Source organism: Sus scrofa, chromosome 13, assembly GCF_000003025.6.
Source record: "Sus scrofa isolate TJ Tabasco breed Duroc chromosome 13, Sscrofa11.1, whole genome shotgun sequence".
Classification (NCBI taxonomy): Eukaryota; Metazoa; Chordata; class Mammalia; order Artiodactyla; family Suidae; genus Sus; species Sus scrofa.
The window spans coordinates 22,219,228-22,244,728 of NC_010455.5; the positions used below are offsets into that span (position 1 = coordinate 22,219,228).

General features: G+C 37.6%; 1 protein-coding gene across 1 annotated transcript in view; it reads left to right on the plus strand.

Annotated features, from left to right (window-relative positions):
• GOLGA4 (golgin A4) overlaps positions 1 to 25,501 on the plus strand; it is a 125,335-nt gene that overhangs the window by 94,097 nt on the left and 5,737 nt on the right. Inside the window, 4 exon segments of the mRNA XM_005652395.3 lie at positions 17 to 85; positions 6,880 to 6,955; positions 15,101 to 15,204; positions 20,416 to 20,502. Of these exon segments, the coding sequence (XP_005652452.2) occupies positions 17 to 85; positions 6,880 to 6,955; positions 15,101 to 15,204; positions 20,416 to 20,502 (336 nt within the window).

A 25,501-nucleotide genomic window follows, 5' to 3' on the forward strand; every position in this document is an offset into this window, starting at 1 on the left:
GTTTTTGTTCTTTCAGACGCAACTAGCACAGAAGACTACTCTAATCAGTGATTCAAAGTTGAAAGAGCAAGAGTTCAGAGAACAGGTACAAGTTTAATTGGTGCCTTTTGTTTTGAAATGACTAGTTTATGTATGTTCTTAGAACTCATTTAGCTAATTTTAAAAAAAAGAGCTGATCTAATACTCATTTAATAGTTGCTTTGCAATTTGTCTCACACAGGAAATTTTATTTCCAAATTCAGAAGTGCTAGAGGTTATCTTTATGAATTTGTGATCACATGTATTTAAATAAGAATATTTGCATCCGGTTATTCTAGCACTTATGTTGGTTAACAGTTTTGTGTTGGTTCAGTTTGTAGTAACTTAAGTTCTACAAAAGAAGTAATTTTTGCTTTTATCAGAGGGAAAAACACATTAACATCAGTCTTCACTGCTTTTTCCTTGTGGTTAAATTATCTTGATTTAATGTTATTTGTGCATATATTATCCAGTAATTTGATTTAAATAGGATCATGTGTGTGTACCTAGAAGGATGCACAAGCATGTAAACACCAGTATATGTGTATATGTGGTGCATGATATTGAGTTAAGTCATTTTCCAAACTCTGAAGGAATAGTATTTAAAGTCAGCAGGCTAAGTTTGAAGGTCACATCTCTAAGAGTTTTCTAATTTTAAAAAAAATTTGCATATACAGAAATGTTCACATTTGTTGAAACTAGGTGATGGATGGGTATATGGGCATTAATTGTACTATACTTTCTATATTTGAGTATATTTGAAATCTTTCATAATATTTTAAAAAATTCGGAGTTCCCGTCATGGTGTGTTGAAAATGAATCCAACTAGGAACCATGATGTTGCAGGTTCGATCCCTGGCCTTGCTCAGTGGCTTAAGGATCCGGCATTGCCATTAGCTGTAGTATAGGTCACAGATGTGGCTCGAATCTGGTGTTGCTGTGGCTGTGGTATAGGCCAGCAGCTACAGCTCCAATCTCACTTCTTGCCTGGGAACCTCCATATGCCATGGATGTGACCCTAAAAAGAAAAAAACAAAAAAAAAATTTTTAATTTATAAGGATATTAAATGTCAATGGACTGAATGCCCCAATCAAAAGACACAGAATGGCTGAGTGGATAAAACGGCAAAAACCTTCAATATGCTGCCTACAAGAAACTCACCTTAGGACAAAAGATACATATAGATTGAAAGTGAAAGGCTGGGGAAAAGTATTTCATGCCAATAGACATGACAGAAAAGCAGGAGTTGCAACGCTCATATCAGACAAAATAGACTTTAAAACAAAAGACATAAAGAAAGACAAAGAAGGACACTATTTAATGATTAAGGGATCCATCCAAGGAGAGGATGTTACTATCATCAACATATATGCCCCAAACATAGGAGCACCCAGATACATACAACAAATATTAACAGACATAAAGGGAGATATTGATGAGAATACAATCATAGTAGGAGACCTAAATACCCCCCTCACATCAATGGACAGATCCTCTAGACAGAAAACCAATAAAGCAACAGAGATCCTAAAGGAAACAATAGAAAAGTTAGACTTAATTGATATCTTCAGGACACTACATCCAAAAAAATCAGAATACACATTCTTCTCAAATGCTCATGGAACATTCTCAAGAATCGACCACATATTGGGACATAAAGCGAATCTCAATAAATTTAGGAGCATAGAAATTATCTCAAGTATCTTCTCTGACCACAATGCCATGAAATTAGAAATCAACCATGGGAAAAGGAAAGAGAAAAAACCTACTCCATGGAGACTAAACAACATGCTACTAAAAAACCAATGGGTCAATGAGGAAATCAAGAAGGAAATTAAAAACTATCTTGAAACAAATGATAATGAAGACACAACCTCTCAAAATCTATGGGATGCTGCGAAAGCAGTGCTCAGAGGGAAATTTATAGCAATCCAGGCCTTTCTCAAAAAAGAAGAAAGATCCCAAATTGACAACTTAACCCTCCACCTAAATGAATTAGAAAAAGAAGAACAAAGAAGTCCTAAAGTCAGCAGAAGGAAGGAAATTGTAAAGATCAAAGAAGAAATCAATAAAATAGAGACTCAAAAAACAATAGAGAAAATTAATAAAACCAAGAGCTGGTTCTTTGAAAAGGTGAACAAAATTGATAAACCCCTGGCCAGACTCACTAAAAAGAGGAGAGAAAGAACCCAAATCACCAAAATTATAAATGAAAAAGGAGAAATCACAACGGATACAGCAGAAATACAAAAAACCATAAGAGAATACTATGAACAACTATATGGCAATAAGTTTGACAATCTGGAAGAAATGGACAATTTTCTAGAATCTTACAGCCTGCCAAAACTGAATCAAGCAGAAACAGACCAACTGAACAGACCAATCACTAGAAATGAAATTGAAGAGGTCATAAAATCACTCCCTACAAATAAAAGCCCAGGACCAGATGGCTTCACAGGTGAATTCTATCAAACATATAAAGAGGAATTGGTGCCCATCCTCCTTAAACTCTTTCAAAAGGTTGAAGAAGAAGGAATACTCCCAAAGACATTCTATGAGGCCACCATCACCCTCATTCCAAAACCAGGCAGAGATACCACCAAAAAAGAAAACTATCGCCCAATATCATTGATGAATATAGATGCAAAAATTCTCAACAAAATCTTAGCCAACCGAATCCAACAACATATCAAAAAAATTATACACCATGACCAGGTTGGGTTCATCCCAGGTTCACAAGGATGGTTCAACATACGCAAATCAATCAACATCATACACCACATTAACAAGAAAAAAGTCAAAAATCATATGATCATCTCAATAGATGCAGAAAAAGCATTTGACAAAGTTCAACATCCATTCATGATCAAGACCCTCGCCAAAGTGGGTATAGAGGGAACATTCCTGAATATAATCAAAGCCATTTATGATAAACCCACAGCAAATATAATCCTCAATGGGGAAAAACTGAAAGCCTTCTCACTCAAATCTGGAACAAGACAGGGATGCCCACTCTCACCACTGCTCTTCAACATAGTTTTGGAAGTCTTAGCCACAGCAATTAGACAAACAAAAGAAATCAAAGGCATCCATATAGGAAGAGAAGAGATCAAACTGTCACTGTATGCAGATGACATGATTCTATACCTAGAAAACCCTAAGGACTCAACCCCAAAACTCCTTGAACTGATTAATAAATTCAGCAAAGTGGCAGGATATAAGATTAACATTCAGAAGTCAGTTGCATTTCTGTATACCAGCAATGAAGCATTAGAAAAGGAATACAAAAATACGATACCTTTTAAAATTGTACCTCACAAAATCAAATACCTCGGAATACACCTAACCAAAGAGGTAAAGGACCTATATGCCGAGAACTATAAAACCTTAATCAAAGAAATCAAAGAAGATGTAAAAAAATGGAAAGATATTCCATGTTCCTGGATTGGAAAAATCAATATTGTGAAAATGGCCATCCTACCCAAAGCAATCTACAGATTCAATGCAATCCCTATCAAATTACCCATGACATTTTTCACAGAACTAGAACAAACAATCCAAACATTTATATGGAACAACAAAAGACCCAGAATCGCCAAAGCAATCCTGAGAAACAAAAACCAAGCAGGAGGCATAACTCTCCCAGACTTCAAGAAATACTACAAAGCCACAGTCATCAAAACAGTGTGGTACTGGTATCAAAACAGACAGACAGACCAATGGAACAGAATAGAGAATCTGGAAATTAACCCTGACACCTATGGTCAATTAATCTTTGACAAGGGAGGCAAGAACATCAAATGGGAAAAGGAAAGTCTATTCAGCAAGCATTGCTGGGAAACCTGGACAGCTGTATGCAAAGCAATGAAACTAGAACACACCCTCACACCATGCACAAAAATAAACTCCAAATGGCTGAAAGACTTAAATATACGACAGGACACCATCAAACTCCTAGAAGAAAACATAGGCAAAACACTCTCTGACATCAACATCATGAATATTTTCTCAGGTCAGTCTCCCAAAGCAATAGAAACTAGAGCAAAAATAAACCCATGGGACCTCATCAAACTGAAAAGCTTTTGCACAGCAAAGGAAACCCAAAAGAAAACAAAAAGACAACTTACAGAATGGGAGAAAATAGTTTCAAATGATGCAACTGACAAGGGCTTAATCTCTAGAATATACAAGCAACTTATACAACTCAACAGCAAAAAAACCAATCAATCAATGGAAAAATGGGCAAAAGACCTGAATAGACATTTCTCCAAGGAAGATATACAGATGGCCAACAAACACATGAAAAAATGCTCAACATCGCTGATTATAAGAGAAATGCAAATCAAAACTACCATGAGATACCACCTCACACCAGTCAGAATGGCCATCATTAATAAATCCACAAATAACAAGTGCTGGAGGGGCTGTGGAGAAAAGGGAACCCTCCTGCACTGTTGGTGGGAATGTAAACTGGTACAGCCACTATGGAGAACAGTTTGGAGATACCTTAGAAATCTATACATAGAACTTCCATATGACCCTGCAATCCCACTCTTGGGCATCTATCCGGACAAAGCTCTACTTAAAAGAGACACATGCACCCGCATGTTCATTGCAGCACTATTCACAATAGCCAGGACATGGAAACAATCCAAATGTCCATCGACAGAGGATTGGATTCGGAAGATGTGGTATATATACACGATGGAATACTACTCAGCCATAAAAAAGGATGACATCATGCCATTTGCAGCAACATGGATGGAACTAGAGAATCTCATACTGAGTGAAATGAGCCAGAAAGACAAAGACAAATACCATATGACATCACTTATAACTGGAATCTAATATCCAGCACAAATGAACATCTCCTCAGAAAAGAAAATCAATCATGGACTTGGAGAAGAGACTTGTGGTTGCCTGATGGGAGGGGGAGGGAATGGGAGGGATCGGGAGCTTGGGCTTATCAGTCACAACGTAGAATAGATTTACAAGGAGATCCCGCTGAATAGCATTGAGAACTATGTCTAGATACTCATGTTGCAACAGAAGAAATGGTGGGGGAAAAACTGTAATTGTAATGTATACATGTAAGGATAACCTGACCCCCTTGCTGTACAGTGGGAAAATAAAATTTAATAAAAAAAAAAAAAAAAATTTATAAGGATAGATTCTAAGTCCCTTATTACTTTTTTTTTTTCCTATTTCCTAGTGGTTTTGCTTTTCTTATCTAAAGTTTATTGCTTTTAAATTCTCTTAGCATCTTCAGATCTTCAGATTATTCTTAGCATAACACTTTTTGTATTATTTTGGGGGGTGGTAAAATACACTTAACATAAAATTTTAAAAGTACACAATTCCTTGATGTTTAGTTCATTCCCAGTGTTGTGAAACCGTCACCATTTTCTAGTTCCATAATATTTAGTCACTCCAAAGCAAACCCCATACCCATTAAGCAGTCACTTCCCATTCCTTCCCCCAGCCTCTCACAACCATTGATCTGCTTTTTGTGTTTATGGATTTGCCCATAGTGAGTATTTTATATTAAAATCATGTAATATCTGGCCTTTTTAATTTGGCTTCTTTCACTTAAGCATGATGTTTTGAACATATCCATGTTACAGCATGTATCAGTACTTCACTCCTTTTTATGGCCACATTTTTAAATTCATTCATCAGTTGATTAATACTTGGTTTGTTTTTGCCTTTTGCCTATTGTGAATAGTGCTGCTTGGAACATTGTTTACAAGTTTTTGTTTGAGCACCTGTTTCCTATACTCAGAGCTCGAATTGCTAAATCATATGGTAATTTTATGTTTAGCTCTTTGAGGACCCATCAAATGGTTTTACATTGTGGACATCATTTTACATTTTGACCAACAAAGTGTAAGAATTTCAATTTCTCCACATCCTCTCCAGCAGTTTTTTTTTTCTTGAATGTGAATAACTGCTGTATTTATTTTTAAATTTTTTATTAAAGTTTAGTTTATTTACAATCTTGTGCCAGTTTTTGCTGTATAGCAAAGTGACTCAGTCATACATACGTATATATACATTCTTTATATATATATATATATATATATATATATATAAAATTTTCCATCATGATTTATCCCAGGAGATTGGATTCCAGCAAATGTTTTGATTATAGCTGTTCTGATTGGTATGAAGTGGTATTTCATTATGGTTGTAATTTGCACTAACCTAATGACTGATAGGTTGAGCGTCTTATCATTTATATGTCTTTTTTGGAGCAATGTCTTTTGGTTATTTTTTTTTTAGTTGGGTTATTTGGGGTTTTTTTTGTCGAATTGTAACTGTTCTTTACATATTCTGGATATAAGTCCCTTATTAGAAATATGATTCGCAAGTATTTTCTCCCATTCTCTGGGTTGTCTTTTCACTTTATCATAATGTCCTTTGAGGCACAAAAGTTTTATATGTTGTTTTTCTTTATATCATCTATGCTTTTGGTATCATATCAAAGAAACCATGTGTATTAATTTTTTTTCTTGCCTATATTTCTGCATTCAAAATCTAGTGGCTACAGTAGTCTTTTTTTTTTTTTTTCTTTATAAGACTGCACTCACGGCACATGGAGGTTCCCAGGCTAGGGGTCCAGTCAGAGCTGTAGCTGCTGGCCTATGCCACAGCCACAGCAATGCAGGATCCGAGTACACCACAGCTCACGGCAATGCTGGATCCTTAACCCACTGAGCAAGGCCAGGGATCAAACCCGCAACCTCATGGTTCCTAGTTGGATTCCTTAACCACTGAGCCACAACAGGAACTCCTACAGTGGTCCTTTTTTTAAACATATGATCTCCATATGAATCTTATGATGTGATTGTTATTTTTAGATTCACAATTTAGAAGATCGTTTGAAGAAATATGAAAAGAACCTATATGCAACAGCTGTGGGGACACCTTATAAAGGTAGGAGTGATCTCTCATGTCATGTTTTCCATTGTTACCATGTTTTGGTGGACTTAGGACTGATTTTAGTTTTGTCTTTGCTAATCTAATTCTTTACAAGAAATATGTTTTATCTTTGTAATTCACTAGTAACAGCTAGTTTTATGAAAAGAATGGTAGTAGTCTAAAACAAAATTAATGCTTATTTATTGTTAAAAAAATTAAACAATTCTTCAGTGTTAAAATGAAACTGCAAGTTCCCAGTTTATTCTCCACTCTCCAGATGGACCTAGTTTACAATTTACATATATTTTTCCAGACTCTTCTGTGTGGATACAAACATTTATGAAATGCACTACCTAGATGCATACAAACGTAGAGTTATATATTTTAGATGCTTCTGGTTTCTTTTATTTATTTATTCCTTTTTTTTTTTTTTTTTTTGTCTTTTTGCTATTTCTTGGGCTGCTCCCTCGGCATATGGAGATTCCCAGGCTAGGGGTCTAATCGGAGCCGTAGCCACCAGCCTACACCAGAGCCACAGCAATGCGTGATCCGAGCCGCGTCTGCAACCTGCACCACAGCTCATGGCAACGCCGGATTGTCAACCCACTGAGCAAGGGCAGGGACTGAACCCGCAACCTCATGGTTCCTAGTCGGATTCGTTAACCACTGCGCCACGACGGGAACTCCTTTTTTTTTTGTTTTGTTTTGTTTTTTACTTTTTAGGGCCACTCTTAGGCATATTGAAGTTCCCAGGCTAGAGGTCTAATCGGAGCTGCGGCTGCCAGCGTACACCACAGTCACGGCAATGCTGGATCCTTAACCCCCTGAGCAAGGCCAGGGATCAAACGTGCATCCTCATGGATACTAGTTGGGTTTGTTACTGCTGAGCCACAGCGAGAACTCAAATGCTTCTGCCTTTTTATTATTACAGTAATGCTAATTGCTATTTTTAAACCAGGATTTAAGGAGAAAATAACTTCATAAAAATACTTATTTCAAGATAGGGAAGGATGACTTGGAAATTTTGTTTCTTGACTTAAATTATGTATGCCACTTACAAAGGATTTTAAAGATGAGCTTGAGTCTTTATGTAGTTGTTCCCTTGAGATATGACTTAGAATAATCTAACAATTTCCATTCTCAGTTTCACTGCACTAAGAACAGTTTTATTTTGCTAAGTGCTTTGGAAAGCTTTCTGTTTTGTCATGGAAGGTACTAGGACAGGAATCTAAGCTATTTCACATTCTTTTGTATTTTTGAAAGCTTTTACTTACTGTTAGGAAATAACATAAGGTATTATACAGTTTTTAATTAAACAAAGACTTACTTTAGATTCTTTCCAAAACACACTTCAAAAAAAGAGAGAAAACTAGTTGGAAGTTTCCTGTGGCTCATTGCAGAGAAGACTGCTGCTCCGAAGATTGCTTGCCATAGCTAGGTCAGCATGTGTGGCTCTGGCATAGAGCTGCTGAATCAGTGCTCAGCAGTTGCAGAGAGAATAGGAGTGATTTTTTTTTTAACTTAATTTTTACTTAATTTTCTTTTTCTCTGTTTCAAATTGTAAAATGGACACGTATGTACAGTTTTAAAAATAACTGACACATATAATACTCAGTGCCAAGCATTGTTATAAAACACATTTTGTCTATCAACTCATTTAACCCTGTCCAGAGTCCAAGTGATCTGGTTGAATATGCACATCAGTCTCTCCACCTTGCTGCCTCTTTAAAGAGTAAGAGAAAATAGAAAGTGAGCACCCATCATGCACAAAGGAAACATTACTGCTCCTTTAGAAGCCTCTCTGTATACCTCTACAATAATGTCTTTATTCCGTACTGACTTTTTTTTCTGACTTTATGTTAGGCATACTCTTGCTCTTCATCATTTACTACTTATGTGTGTATCTCTAAGCAATATTTTGTTTAAATATTTGCTGGTTTTCGAGCTTGATGTAGTACAATCATACTGTAAATTCGTTTGACCTGTTTGTTTCTTTTGCTTAATAGAAGGTTTGAAATGCATCTGTGTTGTGTGTAGCTGTGGTTTACTCATTTCCATTTGTTAGTTTTGTGTATTTTTTCCATGTTTCCTAGTACACGCATGAGACATTTCCTCTCTACAACTCTGAGTGGAGTTTCTGGGTCATAGAATATGAACATTTTTGTGTATATCCTTTGCTAAGTTAGCCAAAGTAGGTATTGTTTAAAAATAACATAGAAAACTGTTTGTGTATTTTGGGGGCCATTCCCACTTCTCTGAGCAGTGGGTGAGAGTTCTCATTATTCCAGTTCTTTACCATGGATATATTAAGGCTTTTTATTGTTTTGCTGATACAAATTCTGTGACAACTCATAATTTTAATTGCATTTTTATTACTGGTTATCAGGTTGAACATCTTATTTGATTGTTCATTTGTTCCTTCATTCATTCAGTCCAGTTCCTATCTGCATCTTTCTTGCCTTTTAAAATCAGATTATCTGTCATTTTATTTCTTTCTTTTTCTTTTTTTTCTGTCTTCCACTATTATCAAGACATATCTAGTCTTATTTTTTTGTATCCCATACTTTCCTATCCTTAGTCCCCTGGATTATTTTTTAAAAGTCCTAGATATTGTATCTTATTTCATCTGCAAATATTTCAGTTTATACTTAAACAAAGGACTCTTAAAAAATAACAGTAATGCGGAGTTCCCGTCGTGGCGCAGTGGTTAACGAATCCGACTAGGAACCATGAGGTTGCGGGTTCAGTCCCTGCCCTTACTCAGTGGGTTAACGATCCAGCGTTGCCGTGAGCTGTGGTGTAGGTTGCAGACGCGGCTCGGATCCCGCGTTGCTGTGGCTCTGGCGTAGGCCGGAGACTACAGCTCCGATTCGACCCCTAGCCTGGGAACCTCCATATGCCGAGGGAGCGGCCCAAGAAATAGCAAAAAGACCAAAAAAAAAAAAAAAAAAAAAAATTAAAAAATAACAGTAATGCTAATAGCACACCTAAAAAATTCACAGTAATTTTTTAATATTACTGCCTCCAATATTCAGTCCAAACCTGTAGTTGCATAGATGTTTTCTTGCAGTGGTGCTCAACAGTTGATTCATTTGAATCAGGAGCCAAACAGTGCCCATATGTTGCGTTTGACTGAGAAATCACTTAAATCTCCCTTAAATTCTAGGTTCCTTCTCTCTCCCCTTCCTTCCTTTCTTCTTCTTCTTTTTTTTTAAATCATCTAGGGCTGCACTGTTGGCATATGAAAACTCCCAGGCTAGAGGTTGAATTGGAACTGAAGTCTCTGGCCTACACCACAGCCACAGCAACACCAGATCTGAGCCGCATCGGCGGTCTGCACCATAGCTCACAGCAATGCCAGATCTTTAACTCACTTAGCAAGGCCAGGGATCTAACTCTGGTCCTCATGGATACTAGTCGGGTTCTTAACCTGCTGAGCCATAATGGGAATGCCCTCTCTCTTTTTCTTTTTGTCATTTATTTTTGGAAGAAACCAATTTGTACTTTTTTGTGTGTGGGTGTCTTTTTAGGGCCAAACCAATGGCATCTGGAAATTCCCATGCTAGGGGTTGAATTGGAGCTGCAGCTGCCAGCCTACGCCATAGCCACAGCAACAGCAACAGGGGATCCAAGCTGCATCTGCGACCTACACCATAGCTCAAGGCTACACCAGATTCTTAACCCACTAAGCGAGGCTAGGGATCGAACCCACATCCTCATGAATACTAGTCAGGTTCGCTGAGCCAGGATGGAAACTCTTTAATTTGTACTTTAATTTGAAACATTTTGAATTCTTGGTTCTCCATCCCCCAGTGGTTAGAACTAGAGGCTTGATGAGATTTAGGTTTGTGTTATTGGCTGTAGCAACTCATAAAGGGAGCATGTTGCCTAACTTCAGAAGACACAGCATATATTTGTAATTTTAAGATAGTTTACACATTTCCAGGTGTTCTCAGTCTGATCCATCACCTTTTATCTTAGATTTTAGCATCCATTGGTGACTGTTTTCCTGGACCTCTTATTTTGTTAGGCATTATATATTGGTTAGAGTCAAATGCTGTCATTCCTTAAGTGTATATTAACTGAAATTCTTCTATAAACAGAAACTTTCCCACATTATATGGTTACCCTGAGGTCCATTTCATGCAAGAAAAACAGTGTAAATTTTATCTACTTACCAGTTTCAGTTAGTCTGTTTTTTTTTTTTTTTTTAATGGCCGCACCCATGACATATGGAAGTTCCTGGGCCAGGGATTGAATCAGAGCCACAGCTGTGACCTGCACCTCAGCTGTAGCAATACCGGATCTTTTAACCCACTGTTCTAGACTAGAGATGGAACCTGCTTCTCTATAGCAACCCAAGCTGCTGCAGTTGGAGTCTTAACCCACTGTGCCATGGCAGGAACTCCCAGTTAGTCCATATTTTTAAGGGTCTGTTTCTGGCACTTCTGTGGTCTTTTCCATTGATTGATTTGTCTGTGCCTGCTCTAATACCTCATACCACAGAATTTATCTGTGAATTTTAGGTTCAGTTAATTACAGTGACCTCCTAATAAGTCTTGCAGTTTGGATGGGGAAACTGTCCTACTTCTTTCTTCAAGAGTGTCTTAGCTAATCTTAGCTCTTCGAATGTCCATGTAAATTTTAGAATCAGATCATCAAGTTACGCATACACACCTGGGAAGATTTTAATTAAGGTTGTGTTGAATTTATAGGAAGATTAAAAATTAGCATCTAGGGAGTTCCCGTCGTGGTGCAGTGGTTAACGAATCCGACTAGGAACCATGAGGTTGCGGGTTCGGTCCCTGCCCTTGCTCAGTGGGTTAATGATCCGGCGTTGCTGTGAGCTGTAGTGTAGGTTGCAGACGCGGCTCGGATCCCGCGTTGCTGTGGCTCTGGCGTAGGCCGGTGGCTACAGCTCCGATTCGACCCCTAGCCTGGGAACCTCCATATGCCGCGGGAGCGGCCCAAGAAATAGCAACAACAACAACAAAAAAGACAAAAGACAAAAAAAAAAAAAAAAATTAGCATCTATATATTGTTGTTGCATTTGGTGTCATCTTTGAGAAACTGTCACCTAATCCAAGGTCATGAAGATGTACTCCTTTGTTTCCATCAGAGAATTTTATAGTTTTAGCTCTGCTGTTTCTTTGATCGATTTGGAGTGAAATTTTATATATGGTGTAAGACTGGAGTCCAGCCTCATTCTTTTGTATGTGGATATCCAGTGTCCCAATACAATTTGTTGAAAAACATTCTTTTCCCCATTGAACTATATTGGCACTCTTGTTAAAAAATCAATTGTTTATGAATTTATTTATTTATTTTCTTTTCCATTACCACACTGTCTTGATTGCTATAGCTTTGTTTTAAGTTTTGAAATTGATAGTGAATCCTCTAAATTTGTTGTTCTTTTTCAACATAGTTTTGGCTCTTTTTTTTTTTTTTTTTTTTTTTTTCTTTTTAGGGCTGCAGGCAGCACATGGGAGTTCCTAGGCTAGGGGTCGATTTGGAGCTCCAGCTGCTGGCCACAGCACTGCACAATCTGAGCTGCGTCTGTGACCTACACCATAGCTCACAGCAACACTGCATCCCCGACCCATTGAGCGAGGCCAGGGATTGAACCAGCATCCTCATGGATACTAGTCAGATTTGTTTCTACTGCACCACCATAGGAATTTCTTGGCTCTTCTGAATCTCTTGAATTTATCTGTGAATTTTAGGTTCAGTTTGTCAGTTTCTGCAAGGACGCTAGGTGGGATTTCGATAGAATTGTTTTGAATCACTAAATTAGTTTAGGGAGTATTGCCATCTTAACAGTATTAGGTCTTTCAACAATGTTTTATCATTTTTAGGATGAAAGTTTTGTATTTCTTTTTAAAAATTTATTCCTAATATTTTATTGTTTTTAAGATTGTTGTACTTAGATAATATTTGTTTTCTTAATTTCATTTTCAGAGTGTTCCTTGCAAGTGGATAGAAATTCTGCAACATTGTTGACTTTGCCTATCCTATTAGTTTTTTAGTAGATTCCTAAGAATTTTTTGTGTATGAGATCATGTCATTTACCAATATAGTTTTACTTCTTCAGTACTGTCTTTTCGGGAGTTCTCATTGTGGTAGAGTGGAAATGAATCCGACTAGTAACCATGAGGTTGCAGGTTCGATCCTTGGCTTTGCTCAGTGTGTTAAGGATCCAACGTTGCCATGAGCTGTGGTGTAGTTTGCAGACGCGGCTTGGATCTGGTGTTGCTGTGGCTGTGGCATAGGCTGGCAGCTGTAGCCCCGATTAGACCCCTAGCCTGGGAACCTCCATATGCCACAGATGCAGCCCTAAAAAGTAAAAAAAAAAAAAAAAGACCAACCAAACAAAAAACTATCTTTTATTGTTTTAAAAATTTCAACATAGTTTACATTTTGTATGCATAACTGTAATATCAACCTTTTAAAGTGTAAATCTTTCTCGTTTCTGATTCTTCCTCATGGGGGTCCATCTCCTGTAGTGTGGTGAGTTTTTTTAAAAAAATCGTGAACCCATTTAACTGAATATAACCTGTGATAGATAATCTGGAAAGTTCTATATTAAGAATTTTGTCAAAGAAGATTTGTATTTGTTTCGGTTAGGTTCCAGGGGCAAAACTAGCCTTCATGAGTTTACTTCCTTAGTTATAGGATTCTTAGTTGTAAAGTTTCTTGTAACTTTGTACCCTGGACCTAAGAGTAGGTCCATGATCACACATTCTTATTCTCAGGTGACCCCCCCCCCATTTTTTTTTTCCACTTAGAACAGAGGCAGAGACAGGTTTCCTAGTAAGTTCCCTTTTATGTAGGCAGTTGCTTTGTTTTATATCAGAATCTGTGTTTCAGCTCTCCCACTTTGCAGGGACCCAGAGCCCAGTCTCTGATTTCTTAACAAAAACTCTCAATGTGGACTTTTGCCCCTTAGGCATCCCCAGAGTCCCATCTGCCTTCCCGTTATTTTTGTGGTTTCATTTTTCTCTGTTCCTCCACCCCTTTGGGGATTTCCTGTGATCTTAGAATTTTTTTGTGCAGCATTTAGATGTTCTTGGTGCAGAGTGCTTTTTAGATTACCTAGTGTGTCATAATGCTAGAAGTGGATGCAAGTATACACTTTACATAATGTGTGCTTATGAATTTATCCAGATTAAAGTTAATCATAGCATGACTTCATATACCAGTTCTATACTTATTATTTTTAGATTGAAATGGAGCTTGATTAGAAGATGAACTCTAGCTTTTTATGATAGTCTTAAGATGTTGAATAAAGTATTTGAAAACCGCTATAATGGATTAATATTTCATGCATTTCCAAGTTGTTTTATCTACATTGTGTTTCAAAACAGTTTAGAAAACTTGATTGATTGATTGATTGATTTTTTTTTTTTTGCCCTTTTTTGTCTTTTTAGGGCCCCACCCAACGGCATATGGAAGTTCCCAGGCTAGGGGTCTAATAGGAGCTATAGCCTCCAGCCTATGCCACAGCCACAGCAACATGGGATCCGAGCCACATCTGCGACCTACACCACAGCTCACGGCAATGCCGGATCCTTAACCCACTGAGGGAGGCCAGGGACTGAAGCTGCGTCCTCATGGATGCTAGTCGGGTTCTTTAACTGCTGAGCCACAACGGGAACTCCTAGAAAACTTGATTTAAACTTTAGCACTTTTAGGTTTGGAATACTAGAAAAACTAGAGTATTATTCTGAACTACTAAACTCCTTAACAGAATAAAAATGATTGTTCATTTTAGTCATTATAGAATATCTGAAGCCAACCATATAATAATTAGGAGAGAAATACTGGTTTTAAGGGATATTTATATTCCTTAGGCATAGTCTTCTTAAATTGTCATGTCAGAAGAAGAAGAAAGAGAAGGGCAATGCTGAGGGGGGATGTGAGAAATAAAATTGCTATAATAATTCTTACTTTCTCTTCCAAGGGAAAAATACCAGTTGGAATGCTTAGTGTATATGCAATGCAAATTCAATATATTATATACAATGCAATATAATTAGTACAGGAGTGGTGCCTCTCTCTCTGGATCCTTTAACAGTTTTTTAGTTTATCGTTTTCTAAGTAGTAATAAATGGCTTATTTGGTTTTGTATTTACAGTTTTATCTCTCTCTTTTATTTGACAGGTGGCAACTTGTACCATACTGATGTCTCGCTCTTTGGAGAACCTACCGAGTTTGAGTATTTGCGAAAAGTGCTTTTTGAGTATATGATGGGTCGTGAGACTAAGGTATAAATTATGTCTGGTGATTTGGCATGTTGTGTAATTTAAAAGGAAATATATTCCATTTTTAATACACATAGAAATGTTGTATATTTTTAGACCATACCTACCAATAGTAGCCAATAGGTAATTGTGTTGCTCTTAGTTTGCAAAAGTAAATTGACGAATCTTGCTTATATGTATTACATTTATAAAATATTAATTTAAAAAAGTAGATATGCTAAATAATAAAAATCAAAATTTCATTAACTTGATGTGAAACATGGCAATTTTTATTTTTGACTTCAGATCTTAAAGTTAGAATAGATTTTATTTTCATGGAGACTTGAGGATAGCATGGATAGTATTGGAAATGGTCTTAATTAAGAATGACTATGTAGGGATATTTTGAAATTTTACTTTAGTCACTGTAAGAAAGTCATTTTTCACATGTGGAATATTGATCATATTAATAAAAATTTATTAAAAAATTATTAAAAATAACCACACTGTATAAGTAGTAATACTTGGTTAATTTGTTTTCTAGAATGTTAAATTTATTATAAGGACTTTGAGTGTGGAGTCTTGTCTTATGGTTATTTATATGTCCTGCAGTCTTTTTAAAAAGAGCCTTATATTGGACATTTTGTAAATTCATCTTGCATTGAATTGAATGCATTTAGGAAAATTCATCAGTCTTTCCTCAAAATTTTTCAATTGAAGCAATTGTTTCATTTGAAGATACTGTTTCAATTTTTTACCTTTGCAGTCTCTTACATTTTCCTTATATATTGGCTGAGAATGGGATGAGTTTTCTAAGAAACAGTCAGTGTTTTTTAAATTTATGAGTCTGTGGAGGTTACTGAGTGCTGAGCCAGTTCAGGAGTTGATTTGGCAAATATATTTAAAACCTGAAAAGTAAGAGCATAAGAAAATCTCTTAAAAGAATATTATGAATGTATAGATTGTAGATTCAACTAAATAAACACCAATAGTTATAGGGCTAGAAGTCATTTAAATCCTTGATATCAAAATCATTGTGTCAAATAGTTCAAATTAAAGTAACGTCTAGTGTGATTCTGAATGCATCATGAGAAGGATATATTTATTCACAGTAATTCAGTGCCTTTTTTTCTTAAGGACTTTTTTTTTATATTTAAGGGATAGCTAAAACCAATTTTCTCCTTGTCTTTTTTAAAAAAAAGCTAATGCAATATAACTTTCTCTTATTATGCCTTGACTAGATAGCAGCCTGCATTAAGATGATATAAATAGTTGAGAATTACCTATGGCAAGGAAGGGGGAAAGGTATATCTTTAAGAAAAATAGCCTCTTGGAACTTGAGCTACTTTGGTTCACATTTGAGTCTAAAGCTGTGATCCCAGTGTTGTTGCTAAATAAATTATTTAACCTTTTCTCAATCTGCGAAATGAAGAGAGTATAACGGCTTCAACTTGAATCTTTTGGAGGTTGCAAGTGTGTGTAGGTGAGATCCCAGAGAGATTGAGTCCTCCTGAAGGAAGGCCTAGCACAGCCTGGGCTACATTCTGGGGCAGTGCCAGCTCAGCCAGGTCTAAGCTTGTGCTCTCAGGGTTCTGCAGTTATCCCTAGACCGTGACTTGAGAGGCAGCTAGAAGGGACTTTTTGAGGCACGGGCAGCCCCCGCTAACAGGTGGCTGGGAGTCTGTGTTGAGGAGGCTTTCTGACCTCTGTCTTCAGCACTCAGAGTACTTCTTTGGTTACTAAAAATGAGTAGTCTTTCATTCTGTCATCATACTTTATGGTAAATATTGAAAATTGGTAGCAGATATTCAGTTTAATTTACTGCATATTTATTGAGTGCTTACTACATTTGGCACTTTATCACCAGAATGGAAGAGATGAAAATTGACACCATCCCTAACTTTAAGGTGTTTACCATTTAGTGGGAAAGTGGAGCTGTTCCCACCAGGCATAGTGGGATACAGGCAGGAGGAAAGTGCAGACAGAAGATCCAAGACAGGAAATCAAGTATGGATTTTGGAATGACAAGTAGCTAAAACACTGGCGCTGGGAGGTAGAAGTGACTCTGTTTAGGGCTACACAAGGAATGGAGGCCCTGGAATGTTTTCAGAGTTTTTCCTGGAGGTTACTGGGGGGTAGCCCTGAATATTTTTGAGCAGGGGTTGATACAGAGCTACTTTTAGAGATGTCTTTTGTTGATTTACCCAGTTTCTGTACATCAAGAAAGAATTTGAAATGGAGACCAGGTTGTAGTTTTGGACTGAGCCGGAGTGTACTGTGGCCTTTGTGATTTGATCACTGTCTGCACTTGTTTATTGTCCAGCAGGATTCGTGGGTCATCCTACCTGCCTTTCCTCATCTACTTTTGTACACAATGTATTTTATGAGACAGATGACTTTTTTTCCTTTTTAGGGCTGCACCCTTAGCATGTAGAAGTTCCCAGGCTAGGGGTTGAATCAGAGATACAGCTGCCAGCCACAGCCACAACCACAACCACAACCACAACCACACAGGACCCAACCTGCATCTGTGACCTACACCACAGCTCACAGCAACCCACTGAGTGAGGCCAGGGATTGAACCCACATCATCATCGATACTAGTGAGGTTTGAAACCTGCTGAGCCACAAGGCAACTCCCTGTGAGGCAGATGATTTTTTTTTAAGACCACATGTATGATACACATTCTTATAGTATGAAGCTTGTAAACTCACCTTTCTTCTGTCCTTGCACTTCTTTTTCTTGGGTTTTGATCCTCCATGCTATTATTAATACTTGAATTCAGCCTGTTTTTCTCTTTAATAGACAGTATTTCTCAATCTAAGCCTCTCCCTAAAGAAAACCTGGCAGGAGAGGCCACTTCTAGTCCATGTGGCTCTTTTGAACTTTCCCTTCTTCCTGGGGCCTACAGTCTGATTTCTTTCCCAAGGTCTGGCAAAGAGCCTCAGCTTCCCATTAAAGTGTTTTCTGGCAGTCTGGGAAGAGCTTTAAGTCGTTACTGGGTAATCAACTGCAAGTTTGGTATCACCGATGAGTTTAGAGAAGGGTTTCTCATTTAACATTGTCTAAAAGTGTGAAGAGGCAATGAGCCACAGTTCCTTTTTTTTTTTTTTTTTTTTTTTTGTGACAGACATGCTTGTGCATAGAAATATATGCTGTTTCGTAGTGAATATAAATGGACTTTTGGGTACTTTGAACTTGATAAGTTATTTAAATTAAAGAAATGTTCCCAATTTTTATTTTATCTTTTTTTTAAGGCCGCACCTGTGGCATATGGAGGTTCCCAGACTAGGAGCTGAATTGGAACTGTGGCTGCTGGCCCCTGCCACAGCAATGCCAGATCGGAGCCGTGTTTGCAACCTACACTGCAGCTCACAGCAATGCCAGGTCCTTAACCCACTGAGCAGGGCCAGGGATTGAAACTCTGTAAATTTCCAATTTTTAGACTTTTGGTACTCTCTAAAAACAATCTTCATAGACAGTATACTAGAAATCATTTATAATTTCCAGTGTTACAGTTCCTGTCATGGCACAGTGGAAATGAATCTGACTAGGAACCATGAGGTTGCAGGTTCGATACCTGGCCTTGCTCAGTGGGTTAAGGATCTGGCATTGCCATGAGCTGTGGTGTAGCTTGCAGAGGCAGCTTGGAGCTGATGTTGCTGTGACTGTGGTGTAGGCCGGCAGCTGTAGCTCCGATTGGACCCCTAGCCTGGGAACGTCCATATGCTGTGGTTGTGGCCCTAAAAAGAAAAAAAAAAAAAAAAAAAGAAATTCCAGAGTTAATGAAGACAATATTGAAATAGTTACTACTTCATATTTTTCTTGCTAGTTCATGCCACATATATGCTTGGTTTCTTGGCTTCAGTTTAGCACAGAAGATTCTGTTCTGTTTAGGCAATACAATTTAAAGGATGTGGGGTTTTGTAAAATGCCTTTGAAATTCTCCAAGAACTAAGTTGTTTTAAAAGGTTTTTGTTTGTTTGTTTGTTTTTAAGTCATCAGACTGGCAGAGGCAGAGATAAAAGGAAGAAACGGGCTGAAACTAAAATCTTGCTGTTTGATAGGGTTTGTGGTTGAGGAATAGTATTAGTTGGTCTCTTAGTTGAAATAAGTATAAGAAATATGTATTGTGCTTTGCCTGGGCTTAGCACATAATAGGAATTTTAAAAGCATAGGTCCTTTCCTTCCTGGAAATAAATATACTTTTTTTCTAATGTGAGTTCCTAAAATTTTTGGTTAACTCTATTATGCTATCTTTTGCTCAGTGACGTTCTGCAGTCACACTTTCCTCCCTTCCCAATACACACACACACACACACAGTCTGGTAACTTGGACAAAGAATATTAGAGTCAGCTCTCTGGGTGAGCCTCCCATCCTCTGTAGCACTACTGCAGAGAGTAGTACTACTACTATTCCTCAGGAGAGCACTAGTACCTGAATTTGTATGTAAGCACTGAACTTGTTATCCTACTTATTTCATAAGTGGTATCTTCTTTCCTCTCTGTCTCCCTCAAAACATCTCATCTTGATACAAAATAGGGAATTTCAACCTTTGAGGAGAATTTTCCACGAGCTTATGGGTGACAGTCTGACTTACGGTATATTTATTTAGATCTGCACAGTTTATGATCTTGTTTTTGCAAGCCACCATGTGTAATGTTTTGATTCATCCTGTTTTTTACCAAACAAAACATCTTGTGTTTATTTAAAATGTAATTTGTATTTCTATTAGGCTGATGTGCTGCATGTCTTAAAAAATACCTATAAGCATGTTCATGTTCATGCAGTAGCCCGTGTTTATGAGATATATGATGTGATTTAGTTCAAGTTGAACTTGGCAGTATCTAATTCTGACTATTTAGAGCATATGTTTTGGCAATACATCACTTATTAGATAGATTTCTATGAATAAAAAGCCTCGTAAAAATGAATGAGTAATAAAGTTTAATTTTAATAAGACAAAGGGCCAAGAGCATTAGAACTTTATATAGCTTCATGCTATTATAAATGTATCTTCTTAAAATAATATCAACCCAGACATTGTAAGGGGTCCTTTCAAATTGAAATTCTAGTGTTGGCTGTTACTTCCTTGACTGATACCTTCACATCATACTTCTTTGGTCGTGGCTTCCATTGAGAGCACTAAAGAATTCCACCAGCAGAACATGTCAGAATGGGTTGAGACTCATTAGCTCCACTGTCCAGTGACTGTCTCTTGTCTTTCTTGTAGACCATGGCAAAGGTTATAACCACTGTACTGAAGTTCCCTGATGATCAGACTCAGAAAATTTTGGAAAGAGAAGATGCTCGACTCATGGTAAGCTTTAAAAGCAGGCTACAGATAGAAGGCCACTTGATCTCACCTGTTTATATTCTCTCTCTCATTTACAAAGACTTTGAGTTGGTAAAAGAAATTTTAAAGTTTTAATCTTTGTTGTACTATAGCCTGAAAAATGAGATTGAAACTACATCAAGCAAACTAAACCGAGAGCAAATCTGAATGGGTGCCCTCCAGTAGAAAACAATCTTTTTAATAGTATATATAAGGTTGGTTCCTATATTATGTCATATGGGATTTCCAGAACTTGGACTCTTTGTAGAAAGTACAGAAAAGGCATTTGTTCTGGTATATCCAGTAATAATTTTTTAAACTAAATTATATCATGATGTTAGATGTTTTATAGATTACAGTTCCTTATTCTGTTTCAGGTTATTTCCACATTCAGAGTGAAGGGATTGAAGCAATTTTGAGCTTTTGACATAGACCGTACAAGGGAAATGTAGATAACTGAATTGTTAGGAACCTTTGTGTGAAGTCAGCTGTGATTGGAATGAAACACACATTTCATAAATTATGCAAAATTCCCTTTGCCTAACTTCTTTTTGGCCTAAACCAGTAATAGAGTAAGAAGATCTATTCTAAGTGGAGTGTGAAATTTGTGATGTTTCCTGTCTGGCTCTTAGCTTTCTCCTTCTGCTTCCTTTTCTTGTCTTGCTGGGATCCTGCAGCACTTCTACTTCTTTCCCCTAGTTTCTTTGCCTATTTCATGATCCCAGTACCGCTGTTCTTTTCACTCTCCTGTTTAAAGCAAACAAAAATCTACTCTTGAGTGATGGGTTAGTCTATGTCTGAGTATCTCCATTAAGAAGGACTGAGTCAGTGGAGTTCCTGTCTTGGTGCAGCAGAAACAAATCCAACTAGGAACCATGATGTTGCGGGTTCGATCCCTGGCCTCGCTCAGTGGGGTTAAGGATCCAGCATTGCCTTGAGCTGTGGTGTAGGTTACAGATGCGGCTGGGATCTGGTGTTGCTGTGGCTCTGGCGTAGGCCAGCAGCACCAGTTCCAATTAGACCCCTAGCCTGGGTACCTCCATATGCTGCAGGTGCGGCCCTAAAAAGACAAAAGACCAAAAAAAAAAAAAAAAGAAGAAGGACTGAGTCAGTAAGTGATTACCTCTCAAAGCATGCCATCTTATCTTTTCATACTGTGTGTGCTTCTTACAAAAATTCTGGCTTATGAGCCCAAATCTTCCTTTCTGTTGTGATCACCAGTTTGTTCTGGCTCTAACCCATGGAACTCAACCCAAAGCTAGAGATGTCCTGGATGGAAGGTTTTACCCTCCAAGCTAAAGACTCCCAGCACTTATCAGCCATCTGTAAAATTCCTCTCCTTCGACCCGTTGCATGTTCTGACCTTTTCCTGGCTTTCTCTAAGATCATCCCAACATCCCTGATTTCTGTCCCAATATACACCATTGTATATTATATTATTTACCTATCATAAATTTTCTGGGAAAATTGCAGTTATTTTAGTTAGCATTTAATTGTTTTTTTTCTTTTCTTTTTTCTTTTTCTTTTTTTTTGTAAAGCATTTCTCCCTTGTATCTAGTGGTTGAAAAAATATTGTCATATCTCTATAGTTTTTTCTGATTATAGGTATTTTTGATAAAGAAGTATGTCACTATAATGTATGCCCTTCCATCAGTGGAGAGAATGTTGTTTCACATTATAGCAAACATCTAATTCTGTAATCTGTAGTCATTCAGAATAGTTCTCCTTTTTACTGAGTAAAATAACTGTGTCTTTGTGAAAATAAAAATCTCCATTGCACCTTGAGCCTGTTGACACAATTCTATCACTATGATCCATTTAAGAAAATATTTTAAAATAATACAAATAGAAAGCTTTTATTATCTTTATCCATTCTCCTGTGGCATCTTTATTATCTTGATGTTGGGGTATGGCCAAACTCTCCTCTAACTCTTAGGCTACATTTTGTCAGGATTTGCAGTGTAGTATAGATTCACCCTACGTCACTACTTTGGCAAATGTGCTGGGAAGCCTACCTCCTCAGCCCTTTGGCTGCTTTGCTTCAAAGGAAACTAATTGAATTGTTTATATGTAAATAGTGAACCCTGTAAAAAACCTTTTTTTGGGAGATGGAAAATCAGTCTCCCTCCCTTTCTTCCTTCCTTCCTTCTTTTTTCTTTTCTTTCCCGTGTATCCTTAACCACTAGGCCACCAGGGAATTCTCTTTCTTTTTAAAATTTTAACTAAAAAGAAATTTTTGAAAAACTTTACACTCTTTATTCCTATATAAAGTGGTATTCATTCTAGATGGGCATGAAATGGTGACTGATCCTTCTTAAAATAATCCTTCCTTATCCCAGAGGCTTACCACCCAGGAAGAAAGTCCCATTCTTTCCACTGTTATTTTAAGCAAAGTCTCATCCATCATTATCTTCTGCTTAACGAATGAATTCAGTCAGCAATCACTTACTCTTTTACTCGTTATGGTGAATACAGGAAAATGAAAGATATGGTTGTTGACCTTGTGGAACCTTTAATTTTAGGGGGAAGACGTTGTATCCATTCATCCGTACATGAATAAAAGATGTGTCCAAGTAATGTAATTCAAATAGTAAAAATAAATGCTTAGGAAATATGCAATAAATTATGGTGAGCATGAAGTGAGGGAAATGCTAAAGATGACTTATAAATCAATCTGGGTCACCTTTTGTCAGTATAAAGAGGTTGTTGGTACTTGATAGAGTGACTCATTGTTTCCTTATTTGATGGAAAATTGAGATTATTATTGATCGAGAAAGTTAAAACGTCACATTTGCCTTAAGATTGCTGTTATTCATAAAATAAGTGGTAAGAACCACTGTCTTTGAACAAGTATCTTGAAGAAATTACAACTTATTTCATATTCATTTCAATTCAACATATTTCATATTTTATATGAGCTGTAGCTGAGTGGAGCAAAACACCACTAAGAATAGTGACTTCTTTTCTATGGGAGTATCCAGTAGAAAGATATATAAATGTATAGAAAGTTAAGCTTGTAAGGAGTGTTTTAAATGATCATTTAGGAGTTCTCGTTGTGGCTCAGTGGGTTATGAACCTGACTAATATCCGTGGGGATGTGGGTGCGATCCCTGGCCTCGCTTAATGAGTTGGGGATCCAGCATTGCCATGAGCTGTGGTGTAGGTCACAGACACAGGTCAGATCCCATGTTACTGTGTCTGTGGTGTAGGCCCGCAGCAGCAGCTCTAATTTGACCCCTAGCCTGCTGGAAACTCTCGTATGCGGCATATGCCACATCTGCAGCCCTAAAAAGCAAAAAAAAAAAAATCATTTAAAAACTGTTTAGGAGTTCCCGTTGTGACGCAGTGTTAACGAATCCGACTAGGAACCATGAGGTTGCGAGTTCGATCCCTGGCCTTGCTCAGTGGGTTAAGGATCCGGCGTTGCCGTGAGCTGTGGTGTAGGTCACAGACGTGGCTCGGATCGTGCGTTGCTGTGGCTCTGGCGTAGGCTGGCAGCTACAGCTCCGATTAGACCCCTAGCCTGGGAACCTCCATATGCCAAGGAAGCGGCCCAAGAAATGGCAAAAAGACAAAAAACAAAACAAAACAAAACTGTTTAGCCACGTTAGCTTTAAATGTATGTTCCACATGGACTGTTTCTGTTAACATGTAACTGTGCAGCCACAGTTTCACCTCTACTAAAATCTGCAATATTTAATGTTTTGTTATTTTAGGTTTGGGGACTGCTAAGTTGGTATAAGTAAACCAAGCAAACCCCAACACACTGCAGAGCTCCTTCCCCAATCCATCAGCTTTGGGATGCTTGAGAGCATGGATTGCACTTTTCGCTGAAAGTGTGCAGCCCAAACCAGTGTTTGCATTATTTAGCAGGTACTAGTGGAGGAATACGTTCTAAAATCTTGGATTCATGACCCTAACGATTGTATGTTTGCTTTGTGGTATTGATCAAAAACTTTTCATGACTGCTGATAAGGGATTTTTCAGTGTATTCCCCCTTTACCATATCTCCCCTTCCTTCAGTGAGTTTGGTACTCTTTATTTGAAAAATCCCATTACAGAACACAACAGTTATTATTTCATAAGTGGTTTCAGAGTTTAATTTAATTTCAAGAATATATTTTCTAGATGAGAAACCATTATCTGTCAGATCAGATTAAATTAGAGAGCATATTTGGAGTTCCCTTGTGGCTCAGTGGGTTAAGGATATAGCATTGTTGCTCCTGTGGCACAGGTTCAATCCCTAGCCTAGGAACTTCCACATGCCATGTTACAGACAAAAAAGTAAATAAATAAATTACAGATCATATTTAAAATCTGGTTTATTTGAGGGTCGCAGTGTGTAGAGGAATACTAGTCCTTCATTTGATGGATCCCAGAGCCTGTGTTTCTTCACAAAACTAACATCTTGTTAGGACTGTTATAGAACCAAAGCAGGTATAGTACCTGCACTGGGGTCTTGTGATAATGGTAGGGCTTGTGGTGATGGCTCTTTAGCCACCATTTAGTGATATGTAGAACTAGTCTTTCCCAGAAAAGGAGTCTTGGGAAGATAGACTAATAATGTTTAAAATACATCATGAAAGACCTCAGGATGAGTCATTTTATAGGAGTGATACCAGCTCAAGAAATGTTCCATCTCCAGTGTCGTACCTCAGAGTGCCAGCCACATGCTGCTTTGCTTTGGTGAGAGCAACCAGCTCTCAACAGCTCAGCCCCTCCATAACTTTGGGCAAACCTTTTTCATATTTCTGGTCCTTACTGGTAAAATGAATTATGTTGAATTATTGTATTGCTAAAGTTTCTTTTTCTCTAAAGAACTAAGTTTGTTGTAAATTTTTAAGTTTTAGATTTCTTTCAAGTGAGAAAAAAATTGTCTTAATGTGTAGCAGGCAGAGGTTAAAGAAAGTGCAGATATGGGAGTTCCCGTCGTGGCGCAGTGGTTAACGAATCCGACTAGGAACCATGAGGTTGCGGGTTCAGT